The following is a 25,517-nucleotide window of genomic DNA, read 5'->3' on the forward strand; positions in this document are numbered from 1 at the left end:
ATAACATGTCTTCATTCAATAAAACACATATAATAGGCCTTTGCTAAGTATTGGAGATAAAATGGCAAACAAGATACTTTCTTCCTTCAAGAAGCTCACAGTCTGATAAGGAAAAAAGCAAAAAGAACAAGCAATGACAATTTGAACTCCTGAGTATTCTGACGGATCAGGCGATTCACATACACACACACACACACACATAGGAAATAGAAATTGCCAATATTATAAAACAATGTCTAACCTCCCCATTCATTGAAAAATCTTCAAACTAATACCACACTCTCTTCCAACCATCAAATTGGCCAACAAAAATAAACATTACATTATCAATCGTTAGGGTGAAGAGACAACTCTGAGAGCAGAGCCCAAATCGATGAAAAAAAACAAACAAACCTTAAATTAGTTAGCATCTAACTAAATTTTAACTGACGTTTCATTTGAATCAGCACTTTCAGAAAGGCTCTGAACTACTTAAATGTATGTGCAAAAGGCAGGTATAAAGGTATTTATGGCCGGGCATGTTGGCTGATGCCTGTAATCTCAGCACTTTGGGAGGCCGAGACGGATGGATCACTTGTGATCAGGAGTTCAAGACCAGCCTGGCCAACATGGTGAAACCCTGTCTCTACTAAAAATAAAGTAGCCAAGTGGTGGCCCATTCCTGTAATTCCAGCTACTTGGGAGGCTGAGGAAGGAAAATCACTTGAACCCGGGAGGCAGAGGTTGCAGTGAGCCGAGATTGCACCACTGCACTCCAGCTTGGGCAACAGAGGGAGACTCCGTCTAAAAAAACATTTTTTAAAAAAGGTATTTACATTTACTACTACACAGCTGATAATTAATGAAACAGAGAAAACCTCAGCGTTCAGCAATAAGGAGCTGCTTTAATGAGAGCAGATCCATACTAAGAGATAATATGCAGTCATAAAAAAGCAATCTATATAAACTGATGTAAAAGTATTTAATAGCTATTAAGAGAAAACCTACCTACCGAAGTGTTTAAGTATAAATATAGTTTGCAAATTTGGTAGAATAATTTAATAATCAAAATGTGTGGCTAATGGGGGAAGCTGGGGCTTGTTGAGATGGTAACGGGCTGCATCTCCCATTTCACTCCAGTTGATTCCATTTTTAGTTATTTTTGTATTTTAAAATGACTATTAAATAATATGAGTTAAAGGATGTGTACCTATTTAAAGACTATCTACTAAGAAATCTCATCCTTAATTCTGAAGGGCGCTGCATTTCACTGATCAATAGAATAACCAAATCTCTACTCTTGAAGTTCCTTGGTTATTTTGAAAACCGTATTGCTAAAAAGAGAGAAAAAAAAGTGTCATTCTTTTCTGCCTGATATCTTCCCAGCATATGTAAAGTAGTATTCCTAGTGATAGTATCTGAAAATCAACATAATCCAAAGGTCCTCACTTTGTAATGTTTGCAGGAAGATTCCAGCATCTTAGCATTTAAGTGTTTTCAGATTACATCCATTTAAACATCTGTGATTCATTATCGTAAATATCACAGTTGTGGGGACCATATGCTTCAGCTTGCAGCATATATGTGTATTTATATATATATATAAAGAAAAAGCACGAGCAATAAATCTCAGGAACCTTAGACTTGCCGTGGGTATGTGCAAAAAGAACATTTCCAAACACATGGGGCTGTCTATAATCACAGTAATGTACTTGAGATCCCATGTAAGAATTCTTCAATTGCAAAAGTTGCCACTTTTGATGGAAAGCTATGATTTACATTTGGCTTGTGCACTTCCCATGATAATTCAAGTAGGATGGAAAGCAGCACAAAAGCCTTCTGCTGCACTGGCTTTTACTTCTTAAGGAAATATGTGAGGGCTATTGTTGTCGAGTGGAGAAATCACAGAAAAATGAGATACCTTTAACAAGTGACAAGATACTCTTGGCAGGCATCCTCCTTCATTCCCGTGAGACTGGAGCTAGAGATGATGCCATATGGCATAAGGGATGTAATAAAAATCACTTGGCCACTGGAGGATGAATAGGCATGACCTACAGGGCTGATTATTTTCTTGCTTACACCAGAAAACCCACATATGCACACAAGAATTAATTGTGCTTCATGTATTGTAAGCCAAATCATTGTCTTTTAATTTCCTGATAAAGTCTTGTCAACTAGACAGAACCAATTTGTAATCACAGCTGATGAGTATCTCACACACTGTAATTAGGGAGGAGGTAAATGAATTAATTGGTTACAACCAAAAAGAGTCCGCTAACATTTTTTTATTGCCAACTCTGTTCTAGGGCTAGCCCAAGCCTAGCCAGAGATATGGAGATAAAGCTGTAGGAAGCTCTTGCCCTCAAGGATCTTCTAGATTGCCAAAGGGCAAATTAGGTCAGGAGAAAATATTCAAGGTGTAGAAGTTGGCCTTCTGCAGTCTGTTGCAGTTTGATTGGCATCCCTGCTGGTTATTATCAAGCCACCAACCTTGTCAAAGCCTTGTGCATTCCCTTTAGGAAGGAGACCCATTGTTGCCTTAGATGATGTTCTTGAGCCCCTAAACACTACCCTGCCATCTAGAAATATTTCTAGACCCTGTTCTGGAATCCAGGTAGCACAAGGCCATCTCTGCTTAGAAGCATTTTAGATATCCACAAGGAGTGAAGGATGGGGTTTTTTGTACAAAAGATGCTCATCCACATACTAGCTACCCATCATTTATGACATTTATGAAAACCAAATTTGACATTCTGAAGTCCATGGATCAGACTTCTGTGCTGTTCTTTTCTCCTCCATGGTGTTTTATTTGATGCGATCTAGGGGTGTGTGATGACTTTGTAGTGGAATAGCAGGTGTTGATCCACAGGAACTTCAAATCTCAAGAGTTCTTTGATAAAAGTTATAGACAGATCAATGATAGCAAATTTCAAACTTATGTTTCCCCAGCCATTAAAGAAAGTATACTAGTAACAGCTCTTGACTACATTTAGGTGTTCTTGACTATCTTTGGTGGGTGCATAAGGGTTTGCCTGGGCCCCATTCATTCATTTTCCTTGACCCTCATCAAAGCTTGAGTGTTTCCTAAGCTTTGACCCACAGGGTCTTCTGGAATCTGCTCTTTGGATTTCTGCTGATGGATTTAATTACTGACTTCAAGTCAATTGAATTGAATTGACTTCTATTGAATACTGACTGATTCTACTCAATTCCATTTTGACACCTTTTTAGCTCTAGACACAGACTGTTTGACTCCCTGTTAAGTCCCGTGCTGCTAGGCTGTAGAATAACTTCGAACATTTACTTTGGATCACATCATTTGAAGGAATCCACTCCCTTTTCCAAGGACCTGGAACTGGATTCTAGATTAGTTGTAAAAAGCAATCCAGCTTTCCTACTTACAGATATGTGACCTTAAGAAATTTTCTTAATCTCTCTGAGCTTCAGATTTTCTTCCTTACCTTCATGATACTGTTGGAGAATTGAAAGAAATAATGTTTATCAGGTATTTAGTCCACTGACTGACATATAGAAAATGCTTCATAAATGGTAGGTATTATATATGATAGATGTCAAAAATGAAATGCTATTAGGGCTTTGTACTGTTAGCATTATTAGCATTTTGTAGAGTGACTTGAATATATAGGGAAACAATTCATGTAATCCCCAAGGCGTGTTCATATGAACCAACACGCTTTGATGTCACAGCCATTTATACCAGCTGGACGAGTGCAGAACTCACATAAATGATGTCCTGCTAGCAACCTCAGCTGGGTCATAAACCAAAGCTTAATGTTTTGCAAAGTTTTGATATGCAGTGGTCAATTTATCCATTTTTGTGGATCAAGTAGGTTGGGAAACGAGCCCAGCAAAAAACAGTTTGGTAAATTTTATGTGAAAAAAAAATCTCTTCTTTTTCACTCAGTAATTTTTGGATTTTTTAAAAACACAGTAATTAGAAGAAATAGGATGGGGCAGTGAAAAGCCTGGCCTTTGGAGTGTGGTGAACCTGAGCTCAAACCCCAGTTCTATGAGTAAACCTTTGCACTGTGGGTGACTCTGTGTCTCCCAGCTTATCTCATTTTGCCTTCTGTAAAATGCTTGAAATATCGGATTATGAGAATTGAAGTGAAATGGAACACTGACCCTTCAACGTGACAGCCCTGTCAATAATTATGGGGTCTAAGCTTCTAGACTCTAAGTCTCATGAAGATAGATGCTATGCCACATTCATCTTTAGTTGACGTTTATCCCTTACTGCCTACTGTCTTGTACAGTGTAAGTGAACAAATGATGTTTTTAATGGGTTAATGGATGAATATATTGAGCTTTAGAATAACAGAATTTCCCAATTGTAAGAGACATCATTCAATGCTGGAACTGCTTCCACAATATTCCTGATGAAGTCATCTAGGTTCCACTTGAAAGTATCCAGTGACAAGCATATTATTTCATCCAGAAGGAACTAGACCTTCCAAATGGTAACCTGAATTGCTTTAGGCCCCTCCAGCACAGTCATGCATTGTTTAACCATAGTGATATGCTCTGAGAATGCACCATCGGGTAATTTAATCATTGTTTGAACATCACAGAGTAGACTTACAGAAACCTAGAAGGTATAGCCTATTACACACCTAGGTGATGTGTTATAACCTGTGGCTCCTTGGCTACTAACCTGTATAGCATGGTGCTGTACTGAATGCTATAGGAAATTGTAACACAACGGCAAGTGTTTGTGTATCTAAACATATCTAAACACAGAAAAGGTACAATCAAAGTATAGTATAAAAGATAAAATTGGCACACCTGTATAGGGCACTTAATACGAATGGAGATGGCAGGATTAGAAGATGCTCTGAGTGGGTCAGTGAGAGAGTGGTGAGTGAGTACGAAGGCCTAGGACATTACTGTACACTACTATAGACTTCATAAACACTGTACACTTAGGCTATACTAAGTTTATAAAAAAGGTTTCTTTCTTCAATCATATATTAACTTTAGCTTACTGTAACTTTTTTACTTTATAAACTTTTTATTTTTTATCATTTTGACTATTGTGTTAATGCTTAGCTTGTAACACAAACATTGTACAGCTATAGAAAATATTTTCTTTATATCCTTATTTTATAAGCTTTTCTATTTTTAAATGTTTTCTCTTTTTCACTGGTTGAACTTCTTTGTTAAAAGCTAAGACACGAACACATACATTTGCCTAGGCCTACTCAGGGTCAGGATCATGAATATCACTGTCTTCTACCTCCATATTTTGTCCCACTGAAAGGTCTTTAGGGGTTATAACATGCACGAAGCTGTCATCTCCTGTGATATCAATGCCTTCTTCTGGATACCTCCTGAAGGAGCTGCCTGAGGCTGTTTTACAGTTAACTTTTTTTTTCTTTTCTTTTCTTTTTTTTTGAGCCAGGGTCTCGCTCTGTCATCCAGGATAGAATGCAGTGGCACTATCTCAGCTCACTACAACCTCTGCCTCCTGGGCTCAAGTGATCCTCCTGCCCCAGCCTCCCAGTTAGTTGGGACCACAGGCACCAGCCACCCCCCCCCCGCCAGCTAATTTTTGCGTGTTTTGTAGATATGGGGTCTTGCCATGTTGCCCAGTATGGTCTCAAACTCCTGGGCTCAAGTGATCTGCCTACCTGGGCCTCCCAAAGTGCTGGGATTACAGGCATGAGCCACCATGCCTGGCCAGTAAACCTTTTCTTAATGGGTAGAAGGAGAAGTACACTCTAAAAAAACTTAAATAAATAAAAAAAATAAAATAATAAAAACAATAGTACAGTAAATATATAAACGAGTAGCATAGTTGTTTATTATCATTATCAAATATTATGTATGGTACATAATTGTATGTGCTTGACTTTTATGACTGGAAGTGCAGTAGGTTTGTTTACACCAGCATCACTACAAACACATGAGTAATACACTATACTCCAATATTATGACAGCTACGTCACTAGGCAATAGGACTTTTTCAGCTCTGTTACCATCTTACGGGGTTGCTATCATATATGTGTTCCTCTGTTGACCAAAACATCGCTATGTGGCATATGACCATATTTGGACAAATATGAGGTCATGTGGCATATGACCGTATTTGGACAAATATGAAGTCATGGAAATATGAATATTTGCAGTGTTCTGGCTTGTAGCCCCACACCTGCATAGCTGTAGGACCTCAACGTACTCTCCTTCCTGGTCTTTTATTCTGGTTATTTCTGGAAGACCTCAGGGCATCTCTCACATGAATTCACAAATTCTTCTTCCATGTCCTCTCCTTCTAGCCTCTTTAATGATTAACATACCAGGGAAACTCTTGGAGGAAGGGCCTCCCCACTGCCTTCTGTGGGCAAAGTCCATCTCCAGCATCCCAAAGCCATGCACCCCTTAAGGTGACAACAGACCCTATGACTGCTCTAGTCTTTTCTCTACCAGAACAAAGCCCAGCTGTACTCCACTCAAAAAGGGGGCACACTGCTGCTCAGCATAACAGTTTGCTCTTAGGAAACAAAATAACAGTGGTTGAAAATACCTAAGTTGTCTGTGGTTTGTGAATCTTTGCGTTGTGTGTGTAGCTTTCTTTTCTCTGAACTGTGGATCCATGGGGCTGGACTAGGAAACCAGTACTGTGCTCCTCTCTTTCCTCTGGTCCTGCCTTTCTCTCTAGGTGCTCATGCAGAAGTAGTCCTCTTCAGAGTCCCCCTTCCTCCCCAGGTGTACCTGCTCTTGCAATGGAGAGGTAACTGGGACATCACAAGACTCTCAAGGCGTCAGAACACAATCAGGCTCTGAATCCCAATTTAGGCTTAGCCAGGACATTTTGCCACATGTCCCTAGACAACTCCAACTGCAAAGCCAAACACCCTTAAAGTTAGAGTGGAGTAAATCTCTCTTCACATTAATTTACCCTAGAGATGCACATTAAGAGAGAGACGTATACACATAATTTCTATACGCATTAAAAACTAAGGGCCTTGTCAGAGACATGTGACAGTCATGAAAATAAAATACCAAGAAGGGATCTCTGTAAATCCGAGACTTGGTGATTCTCAAAGTTGCTGAATCCATGATTTTTGTTTCGCTGAACGGGTGATTTTCAAATCAACTTACCCAAATCTTCACTTGAGTTTGTGCCATCATTCTTAGTTTTGTTTGGGGAGTTTCAAATCTGCTTAGCTGCCAAGTTGCAGTTCTGCTATTTATTCATTCAACAAACAGGGTTGAGTATGTACTGTGTCAGGCACTATGCTATATTTAAAGTAATTCCAATTGGAAATACAAATTCGTAGTGATTACAACCACCATGGGATAGATTATGCATAGCATTCTATCAGGAAACAACCTGCCACGTTTTAAGGAATCCATGGCAAGAGGAAAACGTAAGACTGACAAAAAAAGAAAAGAAACTAGATTCAAAGCTAACAGCTCAGTTTTTAATGGTAGGTGGAGAAAAATCCCCTGAAAGCAGATGTGGCCTCTGTCTTTTTCCAAGAGGAAGCCCTTAAGGGTTACATGGCAAAAATAGGTTTCTGCTGAAGATCGTTTGACTGTATCATTCATTATGATATCTTCTGCTGACACGATAGAATTGAAACTCCATTTTATCAAAGTTGGAACTGATGCATGGAATGGAATTAAGACTGTTTTTTGTTTGTTCTGCACTTATCAAATTCTCTAAAGCCTTTGGAGGCGAAATTCACTCCTGGGTTAATCAGTCGTGGTTAGAACACTCCCAGAACCTTATAGAAGCTCTGCAATGTCAGTGCTGACTCTAGGCCAAACATGGAACACAGAAGCCCAATACGCATGTTCAGGAACCAGAAGAGTAAAAAGAATCAAGGCTGTAGGGTGTGCTTACTGATTCACTCATGAATCTGACCCTGGGCGGAATTGAATGTATGTTAATGAAGGCTTGAGTGACTAGAATGCTGGCGAAATGAGAGTGTTCAGGAAAATCAAAGGAAATGCTTCCTGTTTCTTTCATTTGGGCCAGTCCAAAGAGTCTCTGGACTTAAACCCTGTGGGTACTTTAAAAGGAAGCTGGTACCTCTGGATGCCAGTGGCATACTGAGGGATATGAAAAATATTTAAGTGATGGTCTGTATCCTGGAAAGAGTCTGTCTCATGTTTCTGAATTAAATGATACTTTAGTTGTCAGAAAGACGTTGTTTGCCATGCCCCAGCAAAGACTTTGCAGATTAACCAATATGCAGGCCCTTCATGCTGAGGAAGAATTGAATTCTGTTTTTCTAAGTAGGCAAGGAATACCAGGATAGCTGGGACTCTCCATCGCAGGCAGAACAGACAATCTACATTCTGCTGCACTGCAGCAGTGCCTAGTCTCTGTCATGTGCTGGAGACAGCTAGCATAGGTACTTCCGAGAGCTGGTAAAAATTTTAGAAAAGTTGCAAGCCAATCGAAGGTACATTGGTACCTTGAAATAAACAATGTGTAGAGCATTTAAACCACAGAAATCAGCAAATGCTACAACTCGAGACTTTTTCTATGACTAGCGTATCACTGAAAGTCCTTCTCTTCTGTGTGTGCATATAAAGATCCTGGAAGTGGATCTGTGCATATCTGTCCGTGGGAGGGCTACAACTTCCAGGATGACTGACTCAGAGCCTGTAATTCTGATTCACACGCATCCTTGCACACATGTACAAGTGAAATCTGACCATCAACTCTGAAAGGGCCCCACAACTTCTGTGCAGACCAATTTGCAAAGCCTCCACAAATGCATGTAAACTGTAGAACAATTTACCCATATAAGATGTGAGTGTATAAATCATAGATTGGCCCAAGCACACTTACAAGAATAGCACAAAATTCATAGATTAGTTCATACCTAGCTCTGCGAGCAGGACTGTTCTATATTTGGCAGATAAGTTTAAATCCATCTGCATTTCATTTTTCTTGGGATCATAACACAGCTTAATTTGCTCCCTTATCCATTTTTAGATGGTAAGAAATCTATGCCTTTTGGGTTTTCATCCCCAAGAACCGCCTTCAAAAGAAAGAAATGGAAAAGCATAAAATCAAGGTTGGGAAGATTAAGCCCCTTAATTCACATGTCAAACTTCCCGTTTCAATTGTGGTTTTGTCTCCCAGCTGAAGTTTGTCTTTTTGTGACATTTGCATTAAGCCCAGGGGACATTTTGAGTGGAAAAGCGCTGAAAGCATAATTGAAACTCTGAGTGGTGCCTTTTGTCTAATTTACAGTTTTCCCCAGGTGGGGCGTTTTTACTTCCCCCTCTCCTCTCCCAGGGTGTTCAAAGATTATCTCAAAGAATGATGTCATTATTCCAATAAATCCCCATGTACGGTATCTTATATGTGTATATTTTTTGCTTTCCAGAAGTTATTTCAAATCCATGATAAACTATGTAGGGAAGTCATTCATAGGTTCAGAAGTGTACAGATAGTTCATTTCCCCCTTCAGATAGAGATTTTGAGTATTTGTTCATAAGTTTAATTGTTTAGTCACATCTTTCAGTTATCCACATGGTGACATTCTGAGCCACCTAGGAATTTGTCTCTATAGAAACAAGCATTTTTTAAATGGGCATAAACTATTCAGTTTTATCCTTAAATATGTCTTTGAACTCTGTGCTCAAGACACATATGGTCTTGATATCTACTTAAAAGTTTGAGAATCACTGACACTTCGGTGGCATCAACAAAGTCAATAACATCAAACAATGATGCAGGGCTGACGTCATCAGATGCACCCTTTAATAGTAAATTTAGGGTAAAATTATAATTGGTGAGAATGTAGAGTCTGTTTTCTCCAGGAGAAAGAAGAAAACATAAAAGAAAATGTTGTGGCTTGTTTCTCTTTTGAGTCAACATCTTCCTATTTATCAGAGCTGTCCTTTAGATATTGCCAAAGCCATGGCAACAGGAGCAATTTAGATTTTGCCCTTTCTAGGATTTCTGTTTTTGTCAAGACTTCATTATTTATATTAAATATATTGCTTCTTATCAGATACTTGGATATCAGAGCCCTGCTGGATTATAAAGCTAAGTAGGGTGGATCCAAGCATGAATTTGTTTAACTGAGGTTGGGTGGAGAGGAATGCAGTACCGGGGCCAGCATTTCTAGAGGGTGCAGCAAACGTCACTGTGGAGGTTTTAGTAGATACAAGGACAAGCTTACTTCTTTTGAATTTGGCTCTTTAGATTTAATATTTATTTGAAAAAATACCTAGCATATTCAACATGTATTATAAAGATTACCTTCAAATAATTTTATAATTTCAAGTGTCAGTCAGTTAAAAAAATATTAAGTACATAATTGATATGGTATGAGAGGTGGCAGTGAAATTGTGAGTCTGGAAGCTGAATGGCTAGAGGAAAGAACACATTCATCTGGAAAGACTGGCATAGCACTCAGGAGTGTGGGCTCTAGAACCAGAAACCACATTCCTGAGTTTGGATTTGACCTCAGTTCACATAATTTCTTCATAGCCTCGGTTAAGTCATGAACCTCACTAAGTCTCAGTTTCCACAGAGCAACAAAAGCTCCTACCTCAAATTGATGATGTGAAGAAGACGACATGAGGATTTATTGCAATCATGAGTGTAAAGCTCACAGCATAGTATCATTACTTTAGGAAAACTCATCCCTTACATTTGTATGAAGTTCTCTTCACCAACAATCTGTTTGGAGAATATAGAACACAACTTTGCTGATTCTGTTTTGAGCAGGACACCGTAATTTCACTCCTTTAATATCATTTTTCGTTTACAACTGTTCACATGAAGTATGTAGGACTTCACCAAAACAAGTGAAGGGATTCAACCATGGGTAAGCCTGAATCAGAACCATCAGCCCCACCCCTTTAACCCTAGCAGTGATGCCTATAGTAACCATTTCCATGACAACAGCCTGAGACTGGCAAGGTACCTGGCTAGAAGAAATGACAGAGGAGGAGGTAGAAAACCAGCTGGAAGAAGGAAGCTGTGTAGGAAAAGGAAAAGGTAGCTTCCTTAGTGCCCAGAATTATGGTAATCAAGGTGATCATTCTCATTCATGGAGCACCAAGCTCTGTCCTAAGTGCTTCCTGCATGTAGGCATGCATTATCTTGTTTACACATGCCATAAGGATTATAGTGCCTTTCAAGGGGATGCCCACTCTACAGATAAAGACATTGAGGAGTGAAGAATATGGGTGGTGTATTAGGCCATTCTCATGCTGCTAATAAAGACATACTTGGGCCAGGGTAATTTATAAAGGAAAGAGGTGTAATTGACTCACATTTCAGCATGGCTGGGGAGGCCTCAGGAAACTTACAATCTTGGCAGAAGGGGAAGCAAACACATCCTTCTTCACATGGCAGCAGCAAGGAGAAGTGCAGGATGAAGTGGGAGAATGCCCTTTATAAAACCATCAGATCTCGTGAGAATTCACTATCACAAGAATAGCATGGAGGTAACCACCCCCGTGATTAAATTACCTCCCATTGGCTTTCTCCCATGACGCATGGCGATTACAGGAACTACAATTCAAGATGAGATTTGGGTGAGGACACAGCCAAACAGTATCAGGTGGTTTGCCCAAAGTCACAGGGCTCCTACACATAAGTCAGGATTAGAAAAGGGCTTAAAAACCTACCCTTAAAACTTACCTTTCTTGGAGCACAGAAATAACAGTTGCTGGCATGCCATGTCCCCAACTTCTACTCTTTTCCAGAAATGGCTAGGAAATGTGGAGACCTGGCACCTTGACAAACAATTTATTATGTTAGGTCCTGGTTCCTGGCTCTGTCTGCATTAGATTCATCAGGGGAGCTTTTAAGAGATACTAATGCGCACAGACCCCAACTCAGCACAATTGTATCATAATCTTGGGAGAAAGCGGGGGTGGGTATTGCTATTCTTTTTAATGTTCCTTCAGCATTTCATAGATGGCCAGTCTTGAGAAAGAACCATGGCCTAAAGCACCAGCTCCTGAGTTGGTAAGTGGTATCAAAAATGTACAAAGACCCAATTATGCAACCATTAGCTATTTCATTTAGAAAGTCGGGAAGGGTGCTAGAAAGTATTGAGTGCCTATGATGTGCCAGGTCATGAAACTGCATTTGTTCTCTCAGTGTGACCTCACTTGGTACCTCTGATGACCCCAAAGGGGTTTGTGAGATGCCCAAGGGGACCATGTTGTGGCAACTGTCCTTTCTCCTCTTGCCCATCTATTCCTAGCAAGTAAATGTGCCCAGAGCTTGGGCTATAGAGGCAGACTGAACAGATCAGGGAAGGTTCTTGCTCTAGACCTTTCTGGATATGGAACCACAAGTGAGTCAATCTCTCTGAGACTCAGTCTCTTCTCCTGTAAAATTTAATATGATGCCTATAGATTATAGACTGTGCATTCTCAGTGGGGCTATATTTCCCCTAAGGGGGTGAAATAGGTTCGAGGGTGGGGGTACAAAAATTGCACTTACAAATGTAAAGTACAGATACACTTGTAGTACCTAAACAGATATAAGTATATCTGTGATATTAAAATTTAGCAGGAATAGTGGCAATTAGAAAAAAATTCTTAGAAGAGTCCTAAGAGGAGTAGATAATGAAAAAAACTGTAGAACTGCTATGAGGCTAAAAGGAAGTATAGCTTGTACAGTCCTTTGTGTAGAGCCTAGCTCTCAGGGACCACTCAATGAATAGTAGATGCCATGACTGTTGTCTGTCCAAGCATCACTTCATTCAAAATGCACACACTGATTGCAACCATTCTCTGGGGCTATGCAAGTTTTACTGGCATTATGGGGACAGATAAGGCACCATGTCTGACTTCACCAATGAGCTAGGTCAAAGCTAAGCACAACGGCTGAGGGCCATTCTAAATGGATGCCTGTGGGGTCTAGGGGCCAAGGGGAGAGCATGGCTGAGTTCTTCATTTCCTTCCACTCCCTATTGCTGGGTTCAATGAAGTCAAGAGGTCACTAGGGGCCTCTTATCCCAATTCACAGGCTTGCCAGAAGCCTCTTGCTCACAGCACAGAAGGGAGACCCCTCCGCCAATCCTCTACCATTACTAAAGCATCATTTTGCTCTGGAGAGTAACTGAGCAAAGTGGAATTATTACTGATGGCCTCCCATATGGAAGAACATTCTGTTCATTGTCGGAGATGTAAAGATGAATGAAAGAACAAGACTCCATTTCTGCTCGTGGGTCTGGTGCAAAAAACAAATACATAATATGGACACATTGATATAACATGATATAAAAGGTTCTATGTGCAGGAAATTCTGGGAACATAAAGAGAATGTTTGAAGAAGTTGCTTGAGTTGAATTTTGAAGAATAAGCACGAGTTAACAGGGTGCAGAAGGTGAGAAATGCCTTCTGCAGAAAGGGAGCACTATACACAAAGGGTGGGATGGTACAGGAGTGAGACACAAGAGTGGGTGAAGTGTGAGGTACGCAGTGAAGACAAAGGCAGAGGGGAGGCTGATGGACAGCCTAGTCATGGAGGACCTTGAGTGCTAAGTATTGTTTTGCAATGAAGATCCATAATTATATGAGACTCAGTTGGAGAAAAGCTAGTGTTATAGTTGCAACAGGAGAATCCAAGGCTTCCTCCAAGGAACAGGGCTGTGTGGCCCCTAGAACCCCACGTTGCCTGGACTCAGCTTATCTCCATTCTAACTTCCTTGCATTCTCACTTGCTGTCTGTGCCAATCATACCGGCTTACTTCCAGTTCTGTAGAAGCCACAGGACCTTTGCATATGTTGTGGTTTTCTCTGCCTAAGTAATAGGTCCCCAATTACTTATAAGAGTATTAAATTAATGTCTGTCTTCCACATTAGACTTCAAACTAGGGACTGTGCCTGTCTTTGTTCAACATCATAACCTCAGCATCTAGTATTATGTAGGTTCTCAGTAAATATTTATGGAAGGAAGAAAGGGTAGGAAGAAGGAACTTAGCTGTGAATCTAGAACCCCCACAGACTTTCGTATGCCTTTTCCTCTACCCCGTTCACTCCCCAGCTGAGACTGTCTTCTTTGATTCTGTTCAAGGGTTAGGGCTAGAACCTCATGCTGGCAGTTGAAGCAGTAATTTCCCATCAGGCCTTGTCATTTGAGTAATTTTCCTGCAGTGGATGAGTACTAATTGATGACAACAATGAAAGCAGCCTTGGTGTCACTCCTTCATAGTTCACTTCCAAAAACTGAAACTAAGCATGTTCAATTAATCTTGGCTACCAACATGATTAGAGAAAGTGAGCAAGTGTCTGAGAACTGCAGGCTCCCCAGAGTCCACTTGTGTGTCTGTGCAAAGATGGCCCTAAAGCTGACTTAGCCACGGAAAGCCTTAGAACCTTTGCAGAGTGACCAAGAGGCACCGGACCATGCAATGCTCTTCCGAACCAAGCAGGAACATGAAAACAGGACTGAGAAGGGCAATCACAGCTCTCTACAGTAGTCCCTGCTTGTCCTCAGAGAATGTGTTCCAAGACCCACAGTGGATAACTTCATCCATGGATACTACCCAACCCTATATATGCTATTTGTCCTATACATACATAGCTATATTAAAGTTTAATTTACAAATTAGGAACAGTAAAATATTAACAACAACAGCTAATGATATAATAGAACAATTATAACAATAATCAAAATGGCACACAATTTGAAACTTATCAATTGTATATTTCTGGAATTTCCCATTTAATATTTTCAGACCTGGGTTGACTATGGTATCTGGAATTGCCGAAAGCAAAGCCCTGGAGATGGGGGAACTACTGTAGTCAGGTTCTGATAGGATTTCAGAAGGATTGTATTCTCTATGGGGTATTGTCTTTATTGAGAACGTGCAGTGGTGAGAGACAAGTGGACCAGGGTTCAAATCCTGGCTGATCATTTACAACCTGTGTGTATTGGGCACCAACTTTGCCCTCTATGAGCCTCAGTTTCCTTATCTAGAAACTGTAGGAGAAGGGGATCAAAATAGTACTTCATTTGTTGTCCTTGTAAAGATTAACTAAGATGATGTGTGCAAAATGTGTAGCACCGATCCTTGAATGTGGAAAGTACTCAGTCTGAATTATCCACTATTATTATCAGTTAATATGATTATTATCACCCTAAGTATAATCTTCCCAGAGTAGAAATACCAGTTTAGATTTTCAGATATTTATATGGCTTTCACAGTGTGCTAGGATCTATGCAGATGAGCTTAGATTTTCAGATATTTGACTTTAAGTGTGCTAGAACCTATCTAGCTGTTGTTACCAAAACATGTATACAAGAAAGTTGCTAGCGAGAATATTTGGAGCCCCAAACTGGAAATAGTCTCGATACCAATCGACAGTAGAATAGATAAATAGATTCAATACAGCCACATAATGGAATACTGTATGATGATTAAGATAAATATGGTAACCTGGATACTATACAGTGATCAATGATTATTATTATAGTGATTAGAATAAACTAGCGTGACTCACAGTCACATGATGAATCTCATGGAATGTAATGTTGAATGAAGAAGCCAAACAGGAGAGAATGCATACTGTATGATCCCATTAGATGCCGTGCAAATGTAGGTAAAACAAATCTATGGTATTAGAAGCTAGAATAATGTAGCCTCTGGGGCAGAGGGTAGGAATTTTACTCAGAAAGGGAGGGGACTGGTAATGTGTCATGTTATGGTCTGGGTGCTGGGCAGTTGGGTGTGCTTACTTTGTAAAAATTCATTGGGTTGTATATTCTGATTTATGCACTTTTCTGTGTCTACGTTATGCTTCGATTAAAGGTTTACTAAACAAATGAGCCTGTTCAGCAGAGAGCAAAAAGCACGTAGTACAATTCTCTGCTCACCCATAAGGGGCCTGAAAGTTTACAGCACGAGGCAGACAGGCAAATGCACGTACAGATAATGAGTTGTGATACCCATAATAATAGAATTGTGTACCACATGCAGAATCACCATTGAGGGGAGCACGATCAGCCGTCACAGCCTCTGCTTGTGTCAATGCTCTGTGCTCCATGTGGTTCATGCAGGGGGCCCATCTTCCCCATTCCTTCCCACACATGACTAAGCCATTCCACAGCAGGAACTTTACTCACATCTGTCCACTCTCCATATCAGCACCACTGCCTTCATTTTGGACAGCCATCTTTGATACAACATTGAACTTGAAAGTGGTTCTCTTTGGCCTCTCTTCCTGCCCTTCTTTAAATCACTTGGTATAACCCAGATCTGCCAAGTTATAATCTTTGTATTGGGTCCTCCGGATTCTTAAACAGCATCCTGTGGGCCGGGCACAGGGGCTCATGCCTGTAATCCCAGTTCTTTGAGAGGCCTGAGGTCAGGAGTTCGAGACCAGCCTGGCCAACATGGTGAAACCCCCATCTCTACTAAAAATACAAAAATTAGCCAGGCATGGTGGCATGCACCTATAATCCCAGCTACCCAGGAGGCTGAGACAGGAGAATCGCTGGAACCTGGAGGCAGAGGCTGCAGTCAGCCAAGATCATGCCACTGCACTCCAGTCTGGATGACAGAGCAAGACTCTGTCCAAAAAAAAAAAAAAATAGCACCCTGTGTGATTCTGATGCACCCCAATCCTTGAGAAGCACTGCTCTCCACTGGAAGCAGAGCACACACCTGATCTTGACCCTCTCCACACCACAAATCGTCCAGGGCTACCAGAAAGCGCCCTAACTTACTGACTTTTCCCAACTTGTCTCCCAAAGACATTTTCAGCCTCATTTCCACCCTTCCCTTCTAGATCCCCACCATTCTAGATTCCCACCATCCCTGCCCCATTTTAAGTTTGCCTCTATTCGCCTAAAAACATATGGACTATTCCATATGGACTGAGCGTGAAAGAAATGTAGTTACTCAAAGTAAATTAAGGAGCTGTTTTCAGAAGAAAGGAAATGGATGATGGATAAACAAGAAAAGGTGGCCCACTAGAATTGTATATGGTGCTGCATATTGTGCTGTATACATATATGGTGTATGGGTATGTGTACATGTATATATTACATGCATATACCATATGTATGTATATGGTCCTGTATGTGTATATGGTGTATATGTATGTATATACCATATACATGTGTATGTATATGTGTATACTGTATACATGTATATGCATATCGTTAATTCTCATTCCCTGAACCTGTTTTGCTATTTAGCCCTCATCCCTGTACCTTTGAATAGCCTATAATGTCTTCTACATTCTTAAGAGCCTTCTCATCTCCTGCTTATCTTCAATACCCAGCTCAAATATCGTCTCTGTCAGCTCTCTTCAATGCTCCTGAGCACCCTGTGGTTCTGCTCAGTCACCCACACATGCCAAGATTAGATCACTTCCCTCAAATGTCACTCTGCCAGATCTGACTCTTCACTCTACTGAGAACACACTCAAGTGTGCATTCTCAGAGCTTAGCACCTGCCTGGAACATGAGAGGTCGTCAAGGACATGTCTTGATTGAGTGAAGTCCATCAGCACAAAGTCACTTGGGTACAAGCGGCTTGCTGTGGGATAAAGGGTAGCGTTTGTGAGCTCTGGGGTGGGGAACTATGTGGCAATTCACACTTAACAGGTCAGAAATATCTCAGAGCTAAGCTGCCCAACCTACTCATGATCCTTCTGTTGTTTTCTTTGTTTCCCAGTGACCTTCAGTGACTGTAAGGGAAATGACAAGCTACGCTATGAGGTCTCAAGCCCATACTTCAAGGTGAACAGCGATGGTGGCTTATTTGCCCTGAGAAACATAACTGCAGTGGGCAAGACTCTGTTCGTCCATGCACGGACTCCCCATGCAGAAGATATGGCAGAACTCGTGATTGTCGGGGGGAGAGACATCCAGGGCTCCTTGCAGGTAACACATCTGTTTGAGATAACTTGGGTTCAAGGAGGACATTAGGTTCTGTCTGTCTTATGTGGAAAGTGAGTCTTTATTTTATTATGTTAGCTAAGATTCTCTTTGTTATTCTTGTTGCAAATGACAGAAATCCAACTCTAAAAATGTAGCGGGGAGGGGCAGTGGGAATTAATTGAGTCGTGTAACTAATTTAGGGATAGTTCATGGATTAATTCATGGAACTATTTAAGGGATACTTCTGCCTTCAGGAATGGCTATGTACTGGTGTCCAAATCAGCTTTAATCGCTATGCATCTTGTGGCTCCATTTTCCTTTTATTAGATATACTGAGACAGTCACATGTCTTCCTACCTCCCAAGGTGGAGGTCTCAGGAACTCCCCTCATTCTCCTGGTCTGAAGTTGCCTGAGAAAGCATCTCTTCAAGATAATGCTAACAAAACCTTGAAATTGAATTTCGTACGTTAGATCATGTGCCTACCCCGAACTAAACATGGTGTCCATTGGGTTGTGATGTTCTGGTTGGCCACGTCTTGGTCACAGTTCTTTTCCTGAAGCCAGGGCAGAGTCAGCCCTATTCACCTGAAAACACATGGACTGAGAGTGAAAGAAATGTAGTTCCTCAAAGTAAATTAAAGAGCTGTTTCCAGAGGAAAGGAAATGGATGGTGGATAGGCAAGAAACAGTGGCCCACTAGAATTATATGTGGTGCTGCATATTGTGCTGTACACCTATATGGGTGTATGTGTATGTGTACATAAGTGTACACATATACATTACATGCACATATACCATATGTATGTACGTGGTGCTGTATGTGTATATGGTGTATATGTCTGTGTATATGATATACATGTATATGTACCATATACCTATGTGTATATGTATACATACATAGGGTATATGTGCATATAATGTATACACATATGTATACATCCACATTTAATATGTCAGAGATATCTCAAAGCTAAGCTGCCCAACCTACTCATGCTCCTTCTGTTGTTTTGTTTTGTTTCCCAGTGACCTTCAGTGACTTCAATATATGTATGTGTGTATACATATATATGTATAAGTATATGTAATTGTTTATGGTTCTGTATATGTATATGGTGTATATATACATCTATGCATGTACATCCACATTTAACAGGTCATAGGTATCTCAGAGCTAAGCTGCCCAACCTCCTCCTGCTCCTTCTGTTTTTTGTTTCCCAATGACTTTTGGTGACTGCAGTGTATATATGTGTGTGTATATGTGTGTACATATGTACAGGCATACACATATTATATTTGCACATCTACTGTGTATATGTATGTGTGTATATGTGTATATGTATATACAGGCATACACATACTGTATATGCACATATACTGTGTATATGTATGTGTGTATATGTATATATGTATATACAGGCATACACATACTGTATATGCACATATACTATGTATATACATACACACATGGTATATCTGTATTATGTGTGTGTGTTATTGCATATGGTGCTTCTCCTTTTCTAGGCAGCAGTGCTTGTTCCCTTCCACAAGCACATGCATGCTGATCCCTGCACTCCCACACGTATGCATACTTTATGAGTGTCACAAACTGCCATTCAGGCTTCCCGACTGTGCCATTCAGAGACTTTTTGCTACCACTGACTCACTCCTTCTTCACCAGGAGCTCAGAGACTCTACCTTCATGAGAAAAGGAGGGCAAGACACACAGCAGAACTCCAGCCAAACAATGACTTAACGATGGCATGCCCCTGCTTGGCATGCCTAGCCTTCTCTCCTATCTGCGAGCTTGGTCTTCCTCAATTTTCCACAGCCCCTAATTCACATCCCTTTCCTCCATCTGCCATATTACCCATATCCCTGCTTGATCTACTCATTTTGTTCAGTGGTGGAGCGAGCGTGGGTCACACAGCTGGGAGCAGAGACAGTACGACTGGCAATGTGAGAGTTACCTTCCTACCAGTGCTGTCTGTGTGATCTTGAGAGCATCATATAGCTTCTTTATCTACAGAGTAGAGAGGTTAAACAGCCTGCAGTGGCAAATAAGTGGCTCATGTGCCACTCTACTGTCACCATGCTTATGGCAGATATTGCTAATAACCCCTGGCTTAGCCTGAGTGTCCTTCTCAGTGCAGTGCTTCTGGAACCTACTATCAATTGATCATCTTGCGATGTTTCTGAGGATGGAATCTATCTGCCATTCCTGGGCTGGATGAACTTCACAATTCCCCTTCAGTATCTGTGAAGCTGTGAGTTAAGGGTAGATGGCAACCTAAAAATGAATGCACGGCGTGTCAGTCATGTTTCAGAGCAAACAGGATATTGGTGAATTCATACCAGTGTGGAAATCCATTGACACCACAAAGGCAAGCTTTTCTCTTACTTAGCCATGACCCTTTTCACAGCATCTCACTAATCTGTGATATAAATTATGTGGCAAATATCTAAAGCAACAAAGTTGCCAGGATGTACAGCAAAAACAATGTTCCATAGAAACACGTAAATGGTATGGTTAGGGGATTTGCCCATGGGCTTGAATGCATTTAGATAGCGATTGTTCATCATGAATGGTGACCCATCTTTTTATCTGGAAAAGAGACGCTGTCATAGTATTTTGCTTGAAAGAGAGCAGAAGGGGTTCTGTGCAGGTTCTCGGGGCCAACTCCACCTTGAGGGGCTGGGAGAGCTGGGTTCGTTACGAAAACTCAGCCACGCGTTGTTGGTCCCCTGAGTTCCCGTGAGATGCCATCTAGAGACAAAGCTCCCCTGAGCCCTGGCTGTTTCTCGCTTGCCGCTATCTGTAAGCAATTTCAACAAAACTTGGCTGTGATTGTTTTTGCTTCTTATAAAGCGGGCGGAGGCTGCCGTGTCCTTCAGTTTGCCAGACTTCAGCAGAACAGGGCGTTCATCTCCCACCTCCAGTAATTTTATAAGATTTGAAAAAAGGCTTTGTGAAGATGTGTAGCTGTGTCCTTCCTAAAAATGCCTCAAAAAAGGAAAAAAAAGAAAAAGAAAATGAAGGGAAAACAAAATAGCCAAAGAATCCCTCTGAAGAGAGCACATACCTCAATGGATATGCAGTTGGGATGTTTGCGGGTCCTACTGTGTGCAGCCAAGTGGGCCAGCTGCTGGAGGGGAAAATCAGAGAGTGCCTGAGTCAGCTCAGCTCCTGCTGGGGAGGGAATATAAATGTGTGCATTGATGCTTGGGTAGCAGGCGGGGAGCTAACGATGATTGATGATCTGTGCATTTGGAGAGGGGAGAGGTCAAGGGCAGCTGGGCTGGTCCTCAGAGCACAACCATGTGCCAGGTGTTGCTTTATGGACTACAAGCGCTGACTCATGTAATCTCCTTAGCAATTGGAGGCAGATGCTACTGTCTTCTGCCTCATAGTGACTTTTTACTGATTTTACTGATGGAGGAACTGAGGCACAAAGAGGCAAGTGACATTTCCAAGGTCTAAAAATGAATGAGAAGATGGATGGAAATGAGACTTGAGCCCGGGCAGCCTGGCCTCTGAGTCCATGCCTCCAACTCCTCAATGAGCTGGACTTTGAAGGACGGGTCATTGTGCATAGTTGGGAGGGTCCACAAGGGAAATGTTGGACTGTCCGCATAGTGCTTCTCTTCATAGCTGTGTTACCTTCAGTCAGTTGCTTTGCCTCCTGAGCCTCTATGTAGTTTTGATTTTTTCATCTGTAACATAGGGATAATAGACTTGTTTGGATCTTCATGTGGATTAAATGAGACAATATGTGTAGCAGTAATACGTAGCACTCAGCTGATGCTGCAGCCATGACCAATACCTGTTGCTTACATAATACTTACTATGTGCTAAACCCTGGGTTTATCCAAGTCTTTCATCCTCACAACAATATGCTAATGGAAGCTGTTACTGGTGCTATTATCATTTGCATCTCCTGGGTGAGGAGACTGAGACACAATGGGGCTGTTTCTTGCTCTGGCCACTTAGCTAGTAGGTGGCAGAGTTGGGGCCCAAACCTCAGCAGTGTCTGGAATTCTCTTCTGTTTTTTTTGGAGTCAGGATCTCAGTCCAATCTCAGTCTGGAGTGCAATGGTACAATCTCAGCTCACTGCAACCTCCACCTCCTGGGTTCAAGTGATTCTCTTGCCTCAGCCTTCTGAGTGACTGAGATTACAGGCACCCACCACCACAGCTGGCTACTTTCTGTATTTTTAGTAGAGACGGGATTTCACCATGTTGGCCAGACTGGTCTGGAGCTCCTGACCTTAAGTGATCCTCCTGCCTCAGCCTCCCAAAGTGCTGGGATTACAGGTGTGAGCCACGGTACCCAACCTGGAGCTCTCTGCTTTATCAGTAGGTTCTAATGGCTCAGCATCTGGAACAGAATAAGCTTGCACAATGTTCACTCCCACAAAGGCAATTATAACAGAGGCAAGCAAGATTTGCAACCCAGAATGTCAGATCGTCAGGACCAGCTCAGTGCCCTTCCCACTTTCCCTCTTCCCATGGCTGAACCTGATAGAACACTCCTGCGGCTGCCTGTAAATTCTGACTCTTGATGCCTGGCTCCCACTCTGCATCCCTCTTCCTTGCACCCTGCATCCTGCTTCTTCCCAGCCCTTTGGTTGGTGATGCTGTTGTGCAGCCTGGGTGCAATTCATCTTCACATTCTCAGCCGGGAGCTCTGCAGTTCCCGGAGATGATTTGGCTGTACCTCAGGGATTAGCCTGCACACCCATGCTCCCCACACAAGCCACGGTCCGGCATCCCAGGGTCCACTTTTCTGGGCCAGAGGAAGCTGGAACAGAGAGGGAATGCTAAATAAAAGCATGGAAACAGGTGGGCAGACAGGATGGAGACAGCATCTGAAGACCAGGAGGAGGGATTCTAGATTGATGTGACAGGAGCTAGGAAGCCATGGTAGGTTTTTAAGCAGAGAAACAGGCAGGATAAAAATAATCCTTGGTGATGTTCATCCAGGAACCTTGACTGGAGTAGGGGGAGACTAGAGCTACTAGTTAAAATAATAGCTACCACTATTTTTTGAGAACTGATATCATGAAGCTTTTTTAAGGTCATGCATCTCAGTCTATGTTTAGCATAAGTTATTTCTAATTCTCACAACCTCCCTGTGGGGTTGCTGAGATTACCTCTTCCTGCAGATATGAGAACCTGGCCGAGAGACCCTAACTTGAAACTGACGGAAATGAGATTGAAATTCTGGCCTCTGCCTAGATACCCATTCTCCTTCCTGCCACTTTGCTGCTGGAAGGCTGTGCCACTAAGGGAGGCTGCTGCCATCGCCCATGGGTCTAGGAGATGAGAGCATCAGTTAGAGCAACATGGGAGCAATGGAGGGAAACCAGACGCAAGATTTGCCAAAAAGGAAGAAAGAGCCAGGATCCAGTATCTGGATGATTCCAGATTGTCTAGCCTGGAGGATGGGGATGAATTGGACAAGTCAGGAAAGAAATGTTAGGGAAAGCCTTGAGGGTGTTGATTTAGATGCTCTTAGGGACATCCTTATAGAGATGTCCAGGAGTCAATGGGCAATATGGGACTGGCTGTTAGAGTACAAACTGGAAGGAAGAACAGCATGGTGGTAGGAGTTTTGGCTTATGTTGAACATGAGTGGGTTCAGATTTCTGCTATACCACTTACTCATTGTGTGACTTGGGCAGGTGACTCAGTTATCTGAATCCCAATATCCTCATCTATCAAATAGGGATAAGAATAGTCTATGTCACAGAGTTGTTCTCCTGGGCATAGCACCAGACATCAAGGGACACAGTTCCCATCAATGGTATAATTTTGGAGCCTCTGGAGGAAGGATAAGGAACCAAGGGCTAAGTGTATTCACTGAGGCCCTGAGACAAAAGCCAGAGATAGGGGACAGGAGGAGAAAGTAAAGCCAATGAAAAGAAAGAGAAGGCATACTCAGAGAGGTAGGTGGGACCGCCAGCCTAACCAAAAACGGGACGATTTCACACTTGCTCATTTCATGTCACTGTGTTTTGGAAGGGAAGATTCTCTCAGGCAAATGTAATCAGAGTGAAGCCTATTTTAGCTGTGGTAACTGGAGCCTGGCTCTTCTTTAGTAAAAGAAGCCTGGCCTCTCTTATTTCTACCTGCTACTTATGACCCCAAATCTGTGAAGTCTGATTGTTAATGATTCAATTATAGACTCACAAGCTATTTCTGCATTTTTAATGGGCTTCCCAGAATCTAGTACCTGCCTGGGTTATGTAAGACCACCTTAGATCTGAGTAGGCAGAAGAGCAGTTTAATTCCAAGTCTTTTGACAGGCTCTGACAAATTGTTATGGAAGACAGTGAGGTTAACCTTCCATGCACAAGAGGGCTCTCCAGTCTGTGGAAGGTCAGGATGAACCTGACACACCAAGTTATGTCTGGACAGAACCATGCCTTTTCCCCACCAAATCTGCTATTTCTCATGGCCCGACAAGGATGAAAGGAAAAACAGTGGATAAGGGGCGGGTGTGTGTGTGTGTGTTTGTGTGCACACATGTGTGTTTACCTTGTATGTAGTTTCAAAAGTTTACACAGAAAAGCTCTGTGCTTCGTTCCTCATGCAGAAATGTCTTTATCTGCCATGTAAATGGGACTCAACGACTTCATTTTCTGGCCTGGCCAACAAAAACACTCACAAATGAAAAACACCGTACTGACTCTTTCTTTCTGAGTTAAGAAGTTGTAGCTTGCCTGACTATAGATCATGGCAAGTAATTCTGACATCAGTTGAAGAACTTGATGAAGTCAGGTTGGGAAGTGATGTCAAGGAGCTTAGAGGAATTTATTCTGATGTTGGGTTTGGGAATTAAAAAGACTGTACCTCCAGTCTTCATCTTGAAACATGGAAGCCTACACTCAGCAGTGGTAGAATTTAGATGCCTATGGCCAGGCAGCCAGGTCCTTATGAACAAAGCAAAAGTCTCCCCTGGCCCAGGTTCCCATGGAGAGTTATGGGGGCCACAGGCTATGGGCTTGGATCCAGCTTCCCTGGTCCCAGTCTGGAGTTACTCCTCAAATGCAGTCTGATCACTTCACTCCTCTGCTTAATAGGCCCTCACTTCCTGATCAGCTCACCTGGCCTTGGGGATGAATTCTAAAGACAGCACATGTCTGAAAACGTCCTTTGTGGTTTAGTCTGACTGATCTCTGCAGCCTTCTTTCAAGTCGCATTCCAGCTCATCTCTAAGTGGCTTGACCTGTGGAAATGTCACCTTCTCCAAGAGCCTTCCCTGCCTGTCACCCCCACCTCTTGTCCCCATCCCAAGGAAGGATCTCCCCTACTGGTCTCACTCTTGGCATCAGTGCTTTTCCTTTGTGGCCTTCCTCTCAATTTGTAATTATGTATTTATTTTCTTGTTCAGGTGTTTAATGTCTGCCTCAGATGAATATAGGAACAAAGTCTCTTTCCTCCCTTCCTTGTTTCTTTCCCTCCTTCCTTCCTGTGTGTTCACCTCTCTGTCCTCAGCACCCTGCCTAGTGCCTGGCACATAGTATTCAGTAGATGCCTTTTGAATAAATATATGAGTGGAGCAAGTTACCCCTCTCACACCCTACATTGAACTCTGCCTCCTGCAACACCAAATCACTTGTGGTTTCTTGAATTGGCCAAGCTTTCCCATCCCTTCACACTGGCTACTCCTCTGTCTGAAC

The 25,517-nt window shown here is 41.9% G+C and overlaps 1 protein-coding gene across 6 annotated transcripts in view; it reads left to right on the plus strand.

Annotated features, from left to right (window-relative positions):
* CDH13 (cadherin 13) overlaps positions 1-25,517 on the plus strand; it is a 1,178,066-nt gene that overhangs the window by 382,503 nt on the left and 770,046 nt on the right. For 5 of the 6 annotated variants that reach the window (XM_025369922.1, XM_025369923.1, XM_025369924.1 and 2 more), the window contains one exon: positions 17,628-17,836. The exons of the other annotated variant lie outside the window; for it this stretch is intronic. In XM_025369922.1, the coding sequence (XP_025225707.1) occupies positions 17,628-17,836 (209 nt within the window). The remainder of the gene's footprint in view (positions 1-17,627; positions 17,837-25,517) is intronic. 6 annotated transcript variants of the gene reach the window in all.

The sequence above is a fragment of the Theropithecus gelada genome, chromosome 20 (genome assembly GCF_003255815.1).
Source record: "Theropithecus gelada isolate Dixy chromosome 20, Tgel_1.0, whole genome shotgun sequence".
NCBI lineage: Eukaryota > Metazoa > Chordata > Mammalia > Primates > Cercopithecidae > Theropithecus > Theropithecus gelada.